The sequence below is a fragment of the Aptenodytes forsteri genome, unplaced genomic scaffold (assembly GCF_000699145.1).
Source record: "Aptenodytes forsteri isolate BGI_AS27 unplaced genomic scaffold, ASM69914v1 Scaffold87, whole genome shotgun sequence".
Lineage (NCBI taxonomy): Eukaryota > Metazoa > Chordata > Aves > Sphenisciformes > Spheniscidae > Aptenodytes > Aptenodytes forsteri.
The window spans coordinates 564,144-579,532 of record NW_008796041.1 but is presented as its reverse complement, the minus strand read 5'-3'; the positions used below and the strand labels follow the sequence as shown (position 1 = coordinate 579,532).

At 38.1% G+C, this 15,389-nt stretch overlaps 1 protein-coding gene across 1 annotated transcript in view; it reads right to left on the bottom strand.

Moving 5' to 3' along the window:
- Window positions 1-15,389, bottom strand: part of CELF2 (CUGBP, Elav-like family member 2) — a 384,808-nt gene that overhangs the window by 307,242 nt on the left and 62,177 nt on the right. The window contains exon 2 of the mRNA XM_009285480.2: window positions 7,416-7,451. Coding sequence (XP_009283755.1) covers window positions 7,416-7,451 — 36 coding nt within the window. The remainder of the gene's footprint in view (window positions 1-7,415; window positions 7,452-15,389) is intronic.

Genomic DNA, 15,389 nt, shown 5'->3' with positions numbered 1-15,389 from the left:
CAGGTTGCCCAGAGAGGTGGTGGATGCCCCATCCCTGGAAACATTCCAGGTTGGACGGGGCTCTGAGCAACCTGATCTAGTTGAAGATGTTCCTGCCCACAGCAGGGGGGTTGGACTAGATGGCCTTTAGAGGTCCCTTCCAACCCAAACTATTCTATGATTCTATGATCTTAAGTGCTAAAACAACACTTAAGCAAAGGAGACACACAAATGACTAACTTGAAGCACAAGTATTTCAACTGAGCTGGGAAATAAAGGGAGAAGGGGAAAAAAGGCTTTGTATTTTAAGGTGGTTTCCTTTGCTGTTTGTTATATTGGAATGGCCTCTCAAAATCCACCTGTAATGGTCCCTTTCTCTACCTTCATTCAAACTGCTGTTCAAAGGCTCATTTTTTGAACAAACCCAAGAAATACCATTCCTGTGTCAGTCAAATGTTCTCCCCAGACCAATGTAAATTTAACTTAAACCAGTAAGATGTTGCAGCGCTATTAAATGGAACAGATAATGAACCTAAATAACTGCTCAATCTTATTAGTGTAGCCCTCATAAACCTTCCATTTTTCTTCAAGCCCTGCTGCTTAGCATTCATACTGCCTGATATGAGACTAAAATTAGATTATAGGAATGCGTGCTTTTTACAAGAGGTCTTTTATTTGTTCCATAAAGTATTTAGCACTCTTTAGACACTATATAAATAAAAATAACCATGATCTTGGAATTCACCTTCAGGAATGCAAATGAAGTGATCTGAGTCCTTTCATTTCTGCTGCACGTTATCCTCATTGGGCATGTATGGATGGCAATGCTTTGTAAGACAAGTTAAAAAGACGCTTGGAAGTCTAGTAAAGGTGAGTAACAAAAAAAAAAGAAGGGAATATGCCTCTAGTTTTAGAGTTTTACAATAAGGAATAACAATAAAAGCCCTAGAAAGATAAAGGTCTGCTGTCAAATTCATTCGTGTTTGTGAGAGATGCTAACAACTGCTGGTGAAAAATGATTGTGGGTTCAAAACCCAGGTCACTGAGTGAAATAACTTACACTCATTATATGTAGCCTTTGAATCTTAAAATTAGGAGCCGTTTCAAGACTGCGAGCTGTGATTTCTGAGGACCCTGCATTGTGAGAAGAGTTACTACCTTCTGGGTCAGAGCTGTATCAAGTCCAACAATCATTTTTGTCCAACTTTCTCCCCTCCTTCCCAGGGTCTATATTTAGGACTTAAGTACCAAATATTGAAAGTTTTTTTGAGGTTAAGCATGACAATGTCCTCAAAACTCCAGTAGGCATCAGCTTACGTCACTTGGCACTTTAACACTTATAAAACTCAGGCTGCTAGGACTCACCTTAAATTAAAGTTATCATCAGGTGAAACATCTAGTCTATGCTATTCCCCCAGGCTCCACTTTCAGGCAATGGAGAAAGAAAAACAATTCCCCAAGGTTATTCACCCTGTCCTGAGATAAGGCACCTACTTCTCTTAATTTCTCCCCTGGTTCTTTAGACCGAGGACTTTTGAGACAGCTAAATTTAGGCAACGTGAATCCTGCCATTGGTATCTTAGTAATTTTTGAATGCAAGTCATCCGTAAGCACATATGGATAATCACCTCTGTGCTCCTTAGGCTCCTCTTAAGATTTTAAAAATATCTCTTCAGAAAGGGATTAGATTGCACATAAGTGTGTTTTAAGATTAACATTAGCTGTAAAAAACGTATTTCGAAATGGATGTAAAACAACAAAAAAAATGCCGACAGCTACTAGAAGGAATAACTCCATGTCACATTTTAATGATATTGAAGCTTTACCTAGAAAAAATAAAAATCAGGATAGTGAAGAGACAACTCGTGTATTATTTCCTCAAAAAACCCAGATTCACTTACAATAACATCAAAGCAGTTACTATCCCAAATAATTACTGCAATTTATATTACAGCACCTCAGAAAGACCAAACAACACCAGGGCATTCCTATACAGCACATACAATGGGCACCAGCCAGTCCTGCTTGCAGTACAGAAAAACAGCTCAAAGGTTAGGTGAATGAAAATAATATTTAGAAATAAGCATCTGAGGCATAGAGAAAGGTCAAAAATAAGAATTATTTTTTTTAAGGGAGTGATTAGTTAAATTCAAGTCTCAATTTAAAATAATGATTTTCTTCAGAAAATGGCAGGCATCCAAATTATGGAAAACCTGCTCTTTAAGACAGTTGACTTGAGAACATTTAAATATCGAGGGCTGGAATTTTTTCTTTTCTTTTCTTTTTAATGATGCAGTTTCAGAAAAGATACAAGATGATATCATTTCCAAAGACTAACTCTGGTTAGCTGCATATAGTTTGACATTCAAGAAATTTAATGTTATCAGCTACCACTGCCTGCCACCCGGGATGAACAACATTTTCTTGACCGATTATTTATATGCCTCTAAACAAAAGTGAGTTTTGAGAAGGTATTTGGAGGTGGAAAGAAGAACTTCTCCAGTAGAAAAGAGAGTCACAAATGGACAATGCCAAGTCCCTGCTTTATTTAAGGGAGAATAAAACTTTAGTAAATATTATATCAAGGTAAGGAAAATTCTGTCATAGATTGGCGGACACACACATATGGTGTAGGTGGATGGGTGTTCAAGCCTGACATGACTGGCAAAGCAGCACCAGTGACATGAGAGGACATCCACAGTCTATGAAACATCAGGGGCAAAAGGCATAACCTGCTGTTCTCAAAGTGAGAGAAATTGCTGGCAGTTGACCTGAAGGGGACCAGAAGAGCAAACCCAGAAGCTAACCCCAGCTCCCACCATCCATGCAAAACCAGTGAAGACAGTGATTGAAAAATCAGGTAGGTCTTTAGTCCATGCCCCTATTATTGTCAGGAAAAAATCCTTTTCATTTTATAGTAATTAAAATGCTCATAGATATTTTATTAACTCACTCTACAGAGCCACATAAATTCTATAATTCATCCAAGCACTTACAAGTAGTTACTTGGGTTAGGCTGTCAAGACAGAAGTGATTCAAAACCTTGCATACTTAGCTCTTTGGAAGACATATCATTCCCTAACACAATGGTATTAGAAAGGCTGCTGACAGTTAGTGATCAAGAGATTTCATTTTGCTTGTCATATGGTGGGTTGTCAATTCTTCTTTCCCCTTTAGATAAAAGCTTAGTTGCATTAGATTTAAATAATGGTGAAGTTGCAGGTTAACATTTTTCAAAAGTACCAAAGTGACTTCAGTACTTAAATTCTATTTTCAAAATGCTGTAGACACGCAAGAACGTAAGTCTCTACACTAAATGGAACTTAGATATTTTTAAAGAAATTTATGGAAAGGTGGAGAATAAAACCCTAACTCGAGAGGGCTTAAAATTTGTACCCTACTCCAGACCACTGGTTTAAAATAGATAAAGTTTGCAAATTATTGCAATTCTAAGACAAGCTAAAGATTTACATTTCCATTTTGAACATACTTGATTGTTTTCACATCAATGTACCTATGCCATTATATTTTATTGCAGATTTCCTCCCACCCTTCTAAAAAAATTTCTAAATGACAGTTTTAAGATGGCCTTTACCTCAAAACACAAGTTTTCCTGAGTTATGCTCAAGATTTAAGCAGGGGCTGCAGGGATCTTTCTACATTTTTTTCTATGAAAAATATCTATGCAAATTATTCTCTTGAATTTTTTTTTTTAACAGTAAATAAGAACAACTTAGAGGAGGAAGTGACCGTTTAAACTTTACTCCCTCCCCCGAGTGAAATGTAAAATTGAGCCACTACATAAAAATGGAAAAGTAGCCCAGATTTTACTAACCTAGTACTAAGCAAATAAATAATCCATGTGGTTAGTCTATATTTAAAATATTTGTTCTTCTTTAAATATAAAGTAACTTTCACAGAAACAAACAGAAGTGGCTAGAGACTGAAATCATTCCTTTGATATTGAAGCTGAGTATTTTCTCGTTTAAGCTCCAAACATCATCTCCCTCGTGCCCACAGGGCTTTGCACTGTGCTCAAGCACTCCACCTCGCTAATTTGCTGCTCCCCTCCACTGCTGAGCTCAGATGCTGGTGTACGAAAGGGTGGTTACAAGCTGAGGTACCACAAGATTTTAGGAGCTTATCTTTATTCATTAATTGTTCTGTATCACGCTTAAATGGTGGATTTCTCAAGTTTAGCTATATTTCTTCTAATACTTTTAGTTTGGTCTGTTATCGCAGGTACCATCTATGTAATGTTGAGAGCAAATACAGTTTGAAATAGGACTGCCATAGCAGCTATAGAACATCTAAAAGGGAAAAAAAAAATAGGCCAGACCTTTATTAAATTTTAAAGTATGCCTTCGCTACACTCTTCTAAAGATCCAAATAGGGTATTCAAATCTCTAGAGATCACCAGTATAATTTCTTTATCATGTTCCATTTAAAATTTAATTATGTAGTCTACAACAAGAAGTATCTGAGTACTCTAAATAGGTCATGCAATGAACAACTTAATATTACTATAAAGTTTTCCTTGTGAAGATTTGTTCTTTGATGTGCTGTTGCACACAGAAAGCCCTTCTTCGAAAAAAACAATATACATTCATAGATATAATAATGTCATTTAATATAAAAATTGTAAAGCTTCTTTATCATATTTTAAGTTTAAATTTTCAATTCCTTCTCTAGCCTGAGCTTCCCCAAATCATCAGAAATAAGTGGTAAATTAGAACTGACACAATATAATCGTGCTGAATATTTTTATATCTTTCTACAGGCAAAGTCAATCTATTAGCTTTCCTTCTAAATGATGTCCACCAACTCAGATTTTTCTACTTTTGCCTATCAATGATGCATATTCTTCAGTGGCAAGACGTAAGGTAATTTCTTCTTCCTCTTAAAAATAATCATTAGAGATCAATCAGCAGTATTTAATGGAAAATGTCTATATTAAAAAGTCACCATTTACCAAGACACTTTGTTACATTTTCTTTTTTAAAAATGCACATAAGTAACCTCTCTTGGTTACTACAGGAGAAGAGAAAATATTCAAATATTTTGAATATCAAAATATTCTGACTATTTACAGGGCTTTCTGGGAACAAATCCCTAACTTCTCTTCTGCAACTCAGCTGTGTAAAATTCAGAAGGGGTTTTTGGGAATTTTTTTTTTTTTTTAAATGACAACAAAAAATTAATGCCACTGGTGCCTAAATCTTCCTGAAAGTCAGAAAAAAATATTCCAAGTACAGACATATCTGCTCACACTTACATGGCTTGCAACAAAACCCTTTCACCACATTTACAAATGCTTGAAAGGGATTTGATCAACTCTGGCCACAAATATACCCATGAGTCATTATTGCCCCGAGGAAAGGCATCGTGTTTACCTGCACAAATGAGAGTTGTTAGATTTCTAGGATTACGGAGGGCTTTTTGCGCCCCATCGGACAAAATACAACAAGCACAGTAACTATGGGAAAATGGTTATTAGTTTCATCATTTCAGGGTACAACACCTAAAATTTTGTATCCTATAAAGTAGTTGTGGGGTGAAGGTGGAAGAAGATGTGGTGTTGGTGGGGAAATTAGACTGTTTCACCATTATGAATTAATAATAACAAAATGGTTCACGTGAAGTTTGAAAGAAGAACAAAAAATATTAGATTAACACATCACAACACAAGATTAAAAACCCCAAGGAACTGCTTGTTTAGAGAAATGCGGGAACAGGTGAATCCCCGAGAAGGCTGGAGGACTAGCCAACCTGCGCACGGCTGTAAACATTTGTTTTAAATCAAGACAAGATCATTGGTTTTAATATTTATAACACAATTACAATGCCTTGTGCACATTGCTTGTATAATCTGATTTTTACTTGCAACATCGTGCCACAGTTGAAATTAAAGCCTTGTGGTAATAATTCAAAAAACACATTTAAGCAATCATTAATGGCAAGTATGAAACTGGATGTTTATTCAAGCAGCTATATCTCTCATTTTAACTTTAATTTAAAATGGAATTTATTTCTGCAGTACAAGGACTTCATGTTTCCAGTATATTAGTCATATAATACCTAACCAATTAGGGGCATGCAGTCAAATTGGAAATATTTTAGCACTAAAACCAGTAAAAGATACAGCTAAGCGGTGTTATTGACATTCCTAATCAAGGAGACAGCTACTCTGTTGACTCTCTATTTTTTTTGTGTGTGTATGAAGAATTGTAATTCTTTTGCAATGAAGATGAATAAAATCTTTTAAGTGTCAGGTAGGCCTGATCACTGGTCAGTACTTCAAACGCTTGGCAAAATTTCACCAGCATATTTGGTTGCACAACTGAGGATATCAAGTGATGGTAAGTCATAAGAAGAAAGGTATCTAATAAATGAACAACTGATACAAGTTACACAAGTTTGTACCTACAAAACAAGGTGATAGATTACAAAGGGGGAAAACCCATCATATACAGTGAAAATCTACATTTTTACAGCTTAACAACACGGTCAAGCCAACTGATATACACCACACGCACCATAAAGAAAAGTAGACATTTTTTCTCTGCCTTAGAAGCAGGAATAACTTGTGTGTATTACCATGCTTAAAGAAAACGGATTTTCTTGTTGAAATATCCTTTTAACATTATATATTGTGTGAACTACAACATTGGTATTAATTGGAGGATAACAAAACGCCCCAAACCATGATGTCATTAAAAACCCCATGCACCTCAAAGAGCAAAACTGGTGGCAGAAGATGCAAGAAGACAGGGAGCACCAATTTTTGCTCACCAGGCATCTCTGCTAAGTGGCAGATTACCATATCAGATATTTTTGTTTCCCTTCTCTCCACCCTTTTCTCTATCTGCATGATTACAGCAGTTTATTGCATCCTCTGACAATACGTAGGCAGGTCTCTCTTCAAAAACCTCTATCGCGGCCTGGGAGTCTTGTCTAGTTCTATTATTTTATGAAAAGCTTTCTCAGAGTAGAACAATTTGGTCTAAGCCGCTTTCCTGCTTTCCAGATGAAAATGCCTTAAGATCAGAATGTTTTTTCCTCCTACCTCCAAGTTTCCCTCCCCTCATCACTCGGGTGAAATTTAAAGCAAAAGCCAAACCACCTGCAGTGGGTATAATTGCACAGCTGGAAGAAAGCCACATCTGGGATTTTTCTCATCAGGCACACAACTGTGCTAAGCCTCAAAGCACCCTGAACGTGTCGCTTTAAGCTGTGCAGTTTTGGTTGCGCCAGTATTTCACAGTCATTTGTCTGTCTATGGCATGCAGTGTGTGTTCTCCTCTCTGCACCTCCAGTTCTCAATATCCCAGCAGTTTTCCTTAGGGAAAGGATCATGTTCTGGCTCAAAAGGTCGTGCTTCTTTCAGCACCTTCCAGACATTGGTACACAGATGCAATATAGAGCAACTCGCTTACCTTGGTAATGTTCCAGATAACTCTGTGGCAGTTTCTCTGAAAGACACAAAGTGAGGAGAAATTAGCTTGTGTTTAAAGAAGCTATAAAATTTTAAAGATGCTTTTATACTGCTTGTATTTTTCAGGAGTGCAGACACACGTACACAGCTTTATACGCAAATACTTCATTTGCGGATGCGACGTCCGCATGATCATATACACAGGAACATGAAAAACAGATGATGGAGTGTGATCTAAGGATTTCATCAGAATAAAATTCTCAATTGTTCAATTACTCATTTTTTAGGCATAAAATTATCACTATTTTAAATGCCAGCACTGTATGATCCTACATAGCCAAAAAGTAGCACTGGGCCAATTTTCCAGTGGAAAAAGTTCCCTTTTTTCAGTACTGCAGCAAAAGCAAGACATTGGACAGATTTATAACCATGTCATGCACTGAAAAAAATACCATGTTAATGTTAAATCTTCTTATATTGGGTTTTAGGCAACAGTTATTTTCCAAATATGTGATTTTTGATCCAATTTACTTGCTTGGATCTGTTTCGTGGGTTTGCAATTTGTTTGAAGGAAACTGAGTGTGAGATAGTGAAAGTGGGCTAATGTAACCAGTATGTCACATTAAAGCACAATTAAATACATTATCATTGCCTATGTACACAATCCTTAAAATACAACCCAGATCTACCACCACTGTATGACCTTGCTCCCCTCCCCAGCACATTTGCTTAGACCTTATCCAAACATCGGGAAAACAGCTGGATAGCTCCATTTCTCCTTTCTCTCCCATGTATAGGATCTTAAAGAAACCAGCAAGGAGGCATAAAGGGGTTCATTCTCCTCCACTTGACCAGAAGTCCATCTCGTTTCATGCTGTGCTCTGTCCTGTGTTTAAGTTTGCTGCGTGAAAGATAGCTGGTTGGTTCATAACCCAGTTGCTTCAGCTGAGATCCAAATTGCAAAATTTCACATCTGTGGCTTTGAACTTGTGGTATGGGACAATTCTCAACATAATACTCTCTTCTGCTTCTTTATAGCTGAGCAACAGAAAATCCTTCCATCCACTTTTACATACAGGGGGGGAGAAAAAATCTAATCTTTTTTTTGGGGGGGAGTGGTGGCAGTAAAGACAGGTCTCAAAATCTTCCTTGCCTTAACAATTCCCAAAACCATGGATCTAGTGATCATAAGTATGGAACCAAGCCTACACATTTTTCTTGCAAGGGTATAAACCTTATAAACACAGATTGAACCCACAAGCCTAATTTCTTTAGGAATCCAAAGGAAAAAAAGAAGAAAAAAGACAGATATTTTTGAAGGCTCTCGTAGAGCTTTACCATGTTCTGAAGCCGCTTTTTTTGATGGGACAGCTTCAGAGTTGTTATAGTAAAAGCACAATATTTCAGAGCTCTTCTTTAGTTCTAGATCCCCCATGCTTTTTGGCACTATATGAACTACGAGCAGCTACAAGGGTCTTGGTTTTTCAATTATTATTATTTTTTTATTGAACGCCCCGGAGTGACACCCAGGCTTTTTCCTTAATGGTTACACTGGCAACTGGAGACTCCATTACGGTGTCAGAGAAGATAAAATGGTCCCTCTAAACATGCACAGCTTTGCATTTTCGTTGAGTCTCTATGTTCAAGCTGTGCAGTTTGCCGGTCACAGAAGGTTGCCTTAAACCTCCCAGTGTTTTGCTTCAAAAGGCACAGAGCAGAACCGTGTTCAGTGGTTGGAAAGAAGCAGCAAAAAATAAAAAGATGGCTCACGTCCTTTTCTTGCACACACCATTCAGCAACAGACCAACAGATACACAAGTGCTCTCAGAAGAGCCAGTTCCCACCCCAGCAAAGGCAGACAGGTATGTATTTAACAAGCGCCTGTGATGAACAAAGTCCATGGTATAAATGACATCCAAGGTGAGAGCCAGGAGCAAGAGGAAGAGAATGGAAAGAGATAAGAGAATGAAATCAGAGTGGAGCAATACAGACTTGGTTTCTATGGGGGAATTTGATACAGCTGTACATTTGAGATATTTTATTTTCATTAAACTCTTGCACATTGGTATCATACCGCCTTGTTTTCCAGGCCCTACTCATAACTTATACAGTTCAAAGAATTAATATGATATTTTCTGTAACTCATCAAAGAACTGCATCGCTAAATGGTTCCAACAGTCAGGAAATTTTCCCCTTCCACCACTAATCACAGGCATCATCTCCTTTCATTGAAATGCTTTTTTGGGGAAAGAGCCTGGACTAAAAGGTCAGGCTGGGCGTTTGTTTCTTCTTCTAAAGGGACTCCCTAGCCTTTAGCTACCTATTATCACTCTAATAACAGAATATCACAAACCTTCTTGCTTTAGGGTATGGCAGCACATTTTATAAACCAGCAGTTGCTCATCCAGCTTAAAGAGACAACCAGGCAAATCACAGGTGGGTATTGCAGGAAGCCTCAAGCAGCAGAAGCAGCTATGTTTAAAAGAGGATGTTAAGCTGGAAACACGTTGTCAGCTTCTGAGCAGAGCAGTGAGTGATTGGTGCATCTAAATTTCTAAAGATTTTCATTTTTGTTAAATAACCCTCTCTACAAGAGATGCTGGCCTTATGAAAACAATCATTAAATAGTCGATACAGTGGTAAAAAATCTGAATGTGATCAGAATGTTAAACAAAGACACTGCAGGCCTTTATCATATACATTTTTAATGCAATTAATTGTGTTGTCAGTTTCATATTTGGTCAGATCAAATTCCAATTTTAAACAAAAATATGTAAGGTAATGATTTTTGAAATACAGATCAAACTCAAATAAAACTTTTCAACTCACAAGGAAAAGAGGAGAAGTCTGATTACTTCCCAACTGTCCAAAGATTTCATTGTTTCTCATCAACTCAGTAAACATTTAAACCATAAAAAAAAAAAAACCCTCCTTTAGGTTATTAAACTAAAAATATTATTTTCCTAGAAAACAAACACAATTATCCCTGCATTGTCACTGGAAATAAATGGTACACGGACTGCTGAAGATGGTTAATGTCCACTGTAAGTGTCCTATAAATATCAGGAGTTGAAACACTGCTCTATAAATATATTTCATGGGAGTTTAAAAAAGAAAATCTTATGGAGCAAATTACTCATCAAGAAAACCCTTAAAGTTTATTTAAAGATAATGGATACTCATTCTGCAGTATTTCAAGATATTGAAGCTAGACTTATACAACCGAAGATGGTTAATGTCCACTGTAAGTGTCCTATAAATATCAGGAGTTGAAACACTGCTCTATAAATATATTTCATGGGAGTTTAAAAAAGAAAATCTTATGGAGCAAATTACTCATCAAGAAAACCCTTAAAGTTTATTTAAAGATAATGGATACTCATTCTGCAGTATTTCAAGATATTGAAGCTAGACTTATACAACCAATTTTCAGATCCCTAGTCTTCCCAAATGACACATACAATAAATATAACTCATAATTTACTGTATCTACAGATTTTTTTATTCTTGGATAAAAACAAGAGAAGGATAATACTCAAAGGGAAAATGAATATAAACCCACATATTTTCATGTCCTGCCTATGATATGAAAGGATGACCTTGAAAAAGATTGAAGATGGAAACCTAAATGTTTCGTCAGGGCTGCCCCGAATTCCACTGAAATCGGTGCCAATGCAAATGGGATACGCTAATGCACAGCACCACTAAGGACAGAAGAGGATAAGGCTAAGGACCCTGGAAAAGTTGTTAGGTGGAAGGTGACATTATGAAGTGCAGTCACAGCATTTCCAGGAAGGTCATTTACAATTTCCTAGCATTTTGTGTTCAGCTGTGCAGGATGGATCTGGGGCAGCGTGGTCCGTACATATGGAAGATGAAGGTGCTGTTGAAGCCAGGAGGGTGCTGGGTGGGAGGTCTGCTCTCCAAAATGCTACCCCATCACACGTGGTCTTCCAAAAAAATCAAATTGCAGATTTACAAATTGTTCACTAGAGCTGTGAGGAGCTTTGACCTACTGAAGAGGCTCTGCACCCTCCAGAGAGGACTACGTAGCTGTTCTCAAAACCCAGCGTGGGCAAACCAACCACCACACACACATCTTGTCATTTCTCTCTACAGGCTGAGAAATCCTTCCCGTAGGATTGGAGTAGGATGTGTACCAAAGCAGAAAAGTATAAATATTTTAGTCAAAACCTTATAGTGAAGTGGAAGTGGGAAGATCTGCATAAAGATCAGCAAACTGACTTTACTGCCTATTAGTTTTGTTTGAAGAAAGTTGTTCAGGAAAACTCTTCAGAATATTTGGGAAGTGTTGTGTTTGTATTAAATGTTTTGTTCACTGAGAAATCATATGGTGCTCTTTTCTCAGAGGCTGACTGGCAGCTGTTGTTACCCACCTGTGTGCAGGGTTTGGCACAACACAGCTCTGAGGTTTAACTGTGCCACGTTTTTGTCCGGTTTAATACTCTACGTTGTGCTTCTGCAGACATGTAAACTGAGGCACAAGAGACAGGGCAAGGGTTTAAAGGGCAACTGAGGTAATCTTGTGTATATTCTGCTAAATGCATGCCAGGAAACTTAGCAAGTACTGAGTTCAAACCATGCGAGTCAAGACTATGCTTAGAAACAATTTTTTCTTCTGCAGGATCATGACCCTTAGTGATTTGGAAAGCCTTAGGTCTCCATCAAGAACAACTTTTGCTGTGAAAAGGAAAGCATATGGATTCAAACTAAGCAATCTGTCGGGGTGCTGAGGAAGATGCAAAACGAAAGGCAGCAACACATTCCTGCAATCGTGTCACCGTTCTTCCTTTTTCCATCTCACACTTTGGGGAGAGGATAAAGCCTGCCTACAGCGCACGAGGCACATGAGGATAAGGACATAAGGATAAGGGCGAAGCTGAAGAAGGGATCTGTATGGTGCGCTATTAAGAAAGCAGCACAAATGCAAGCAGAAATCCCCCAGATGCAGAATACGGGAGTCTCCCAACTTGTGAAGAGAAGTGTCCACAGCCTGAGGTCATGGTTGTAGGCATCAGAGCTGGCAGTTGTTGTTTCAACCAGGTGGGTTAGAAGGTCCTGACTTCTCCAGGACAAGTGACCATGACCCCTTTGGTTCCCCGGGACATGTAACAGCGGTTAGTTCTATCACTTATGCTCATTTTCCATGAAGCACAAAAAACCCCCAAAGGTTAAGCTGATATTTCTGGCTTGGGTGAAACGTTCAACCCTTTACTAAACAGAGTCCTACACCTGGCACAAGCATTGATGATACCGGAAGGGATGTATTTGTGAACAGAAATAAGTACAAGTTGAAGAGAAATGAGGTATTTGAGAGGATCACTTGAAAAGTTATGTATTTTTCCAGGAATATCCACTGCGGCCATAACTGGATATGCCAAGTGTGCTGATAAGGTGTGTGTAACAAATTGCAATAATGTTGATAACTAGGAAGTTCTACCTTGAAATATTTCCAAATGTTGCATAACCATGAAGTTGTTCTTTGTTTTGCCCCATGGGCAAATCTGGCTTGCCAGGACAAACAACGCACCTGATGCTTTTGACCACTCTTTCCCGGCTCTGCCTACACGCAGACAGGGAGCAGACACCGTACCACCAACTCTCCACACTACGCTCAGCAACACCAGAAAATCAGGGTAGAGAGGGGTCCAAAACATACTGTTTGAGCAACATCTCTCAGCTACGGAGTTGATGGCTCCTGTGACCACCAACTCAAAGGGATACATCCCATTAATTTCAATGGCTTTTAACCAGATCATCAATAAACGGCTTTTTAAATTGTATGGGTCCGTGCTTGCACACACACTCACTGCTACTGCATAGACATGCGTCAGTGATGTGGCAAGGGAGAAGATGGCTACTAATTGTCAGTATAAAGCAGAACTAAAGGAAAGTTTACGAAGGGAAATGAAGGATTTTCCACTTATAAGCAGGAGAGAACAGCTGAAGAGGAACATTAAATTAGCTTTAAAAGGAAGGTTGTATCAGGAGGAATATAATTACTTAGTTGGAACTTCACCAAGACTTGGGAGTCAATGCCTCTACTCTTGCAGAAAAGTGCCATGGGATTTCTAATGACCCCAAATGGTCAGGACATTGATTTCACATTTCAGCTGAAAAATGGCACACCATTGTTGTCTCTGCTCTTCCTAAAATCACACGGGGGGACTATATCTGAGTTGACTTGGACAAATTAATAGTGTGTATTGAAATACCATTGAAAGACACAAGATATTTCACCAGTCTTAAATTGGACAGTTTCTCAGCTTTGTTAGAGTGCAGCAAAATAAACAAACTACATTTGGATAAAATATGGGGTTTAAATTTTGAGTTCAGTTTTGCTATGACTAATTTGATGGATTCTCCAGAAGGTTTTTTCTCTATATATCACATGCTTTTAGCATATATTTTTTTTTAGAACCATGCCCTATCACCAGTAAAGATGGTAGAAAACAATTTCATTTAAAAAAAAATTAAGATATTAAAAAAAAAATCAAGATTTCAAACTGATTCTTTTGTAAGTATTTTATCTTTCACACGGTAAGCAGCAAATAAATACATTGCAGTTTTAAAACTTCACACAGGGCTTAGCTACCTAACAAGGATCATAAATTTGCAGAAGAAATACTGCATAAACAGTCTCTGAATGTGCTATTTAAGTACAAGCTAAATACTCTTTTTTTAGGAAGTGATGTAACAAGTTCATATGTAAAAATCTATTTCTATACAAGCTGACATTCTGCAAGATTAGCTGACTGAGAAAAAGGACATGAGCAAACATGCTTGTTGTTTTCTCCCATGATTATTTTTAAAAGCTGCATTTTTCACTATTCTAAATTTGTTACTTCTGAATTTTTCATTCCTCCTTAGGTAAGGAGGAAAGAAATCTCTGTGTATTCAGTGATAAGTGCCTGCCACCAGAACAGTGTAAGTCCAGTGTACATCCAATATACAAATAATACCCCAAATAAAACATAACATAAAACAAATAAAACTCTTCATTGTGACTATTTTATATATTTCGTAAAAATTTAAGTTTTTTTTTTACCCCCCCAACATCTTTGAAGACAGTAATATTATAACTTACAAGTTAAAGCATAATTTAGGCCAAATCTTCACTCCTTGCAATTTACCTACAAATCCCAGTTAAGATCTTGGCCTCTTGTCTAAGTACCCACCAAGGATGTCAGATGAAAGCTCCTCTCTCTTACATCTTCTGCTCTGGTATTGAAGAGCAAGATACAAATTAACAGGTGAAAGAAACACAGCAGTGTGTCCATTTTATAGATTGGTAACGAGGGCACGGATAGGGTGTAATTTAGCCAGGGTCATCAGGGAGAAATGCCAGGGCATAGAGAAGAAATGAAGAAAGATCCCACTTAGGTGCTTTGCTCCAAGGTCAGACCCTGCCAGCGTGGATGTGCAGATACGGCTGTGGCGGCACAGGGGCCGCCGTTGCTGCGTGTCTTCTCAGGGAAGTGCTGTATTTTGAAAGTTAATGACTAAGAAATGAAGGAAGGAAGCACCATGGGTACAGAATTTGGCTCTGTAAAAAACCAGAAAGAAACCTGTAAGAAACCAGGACACTGGGGCACAGCAAGCAGCAGGAAGAACACGTAGAAGAGCCCACCATGGTACCAACTCCTGCATCCTCACCCTGTTAGTACAGGGAGAGAAAGAAGTGAGGCTCCTGCCTCAGGGAGCTGTATGAGCTCAGTGGGAGGAAAATACCCTCTGTCTCTCTCCAAAATGAGAAGAAAGATCATCCAAAACAGAGCAGACGTTCCTCCCCATATGATTATTAAACCTACTGTAACCTCCCTAGGTAGAATATTTTGTACACTTGGTATTTGACTGACCTGTAGCTCATGCTACCATTTCCATTGGTTGTGATGTTATACTTTACCACCATCTCTTCTCCACTGTACAAAGAAAAGGAGGGGAACCACACCTG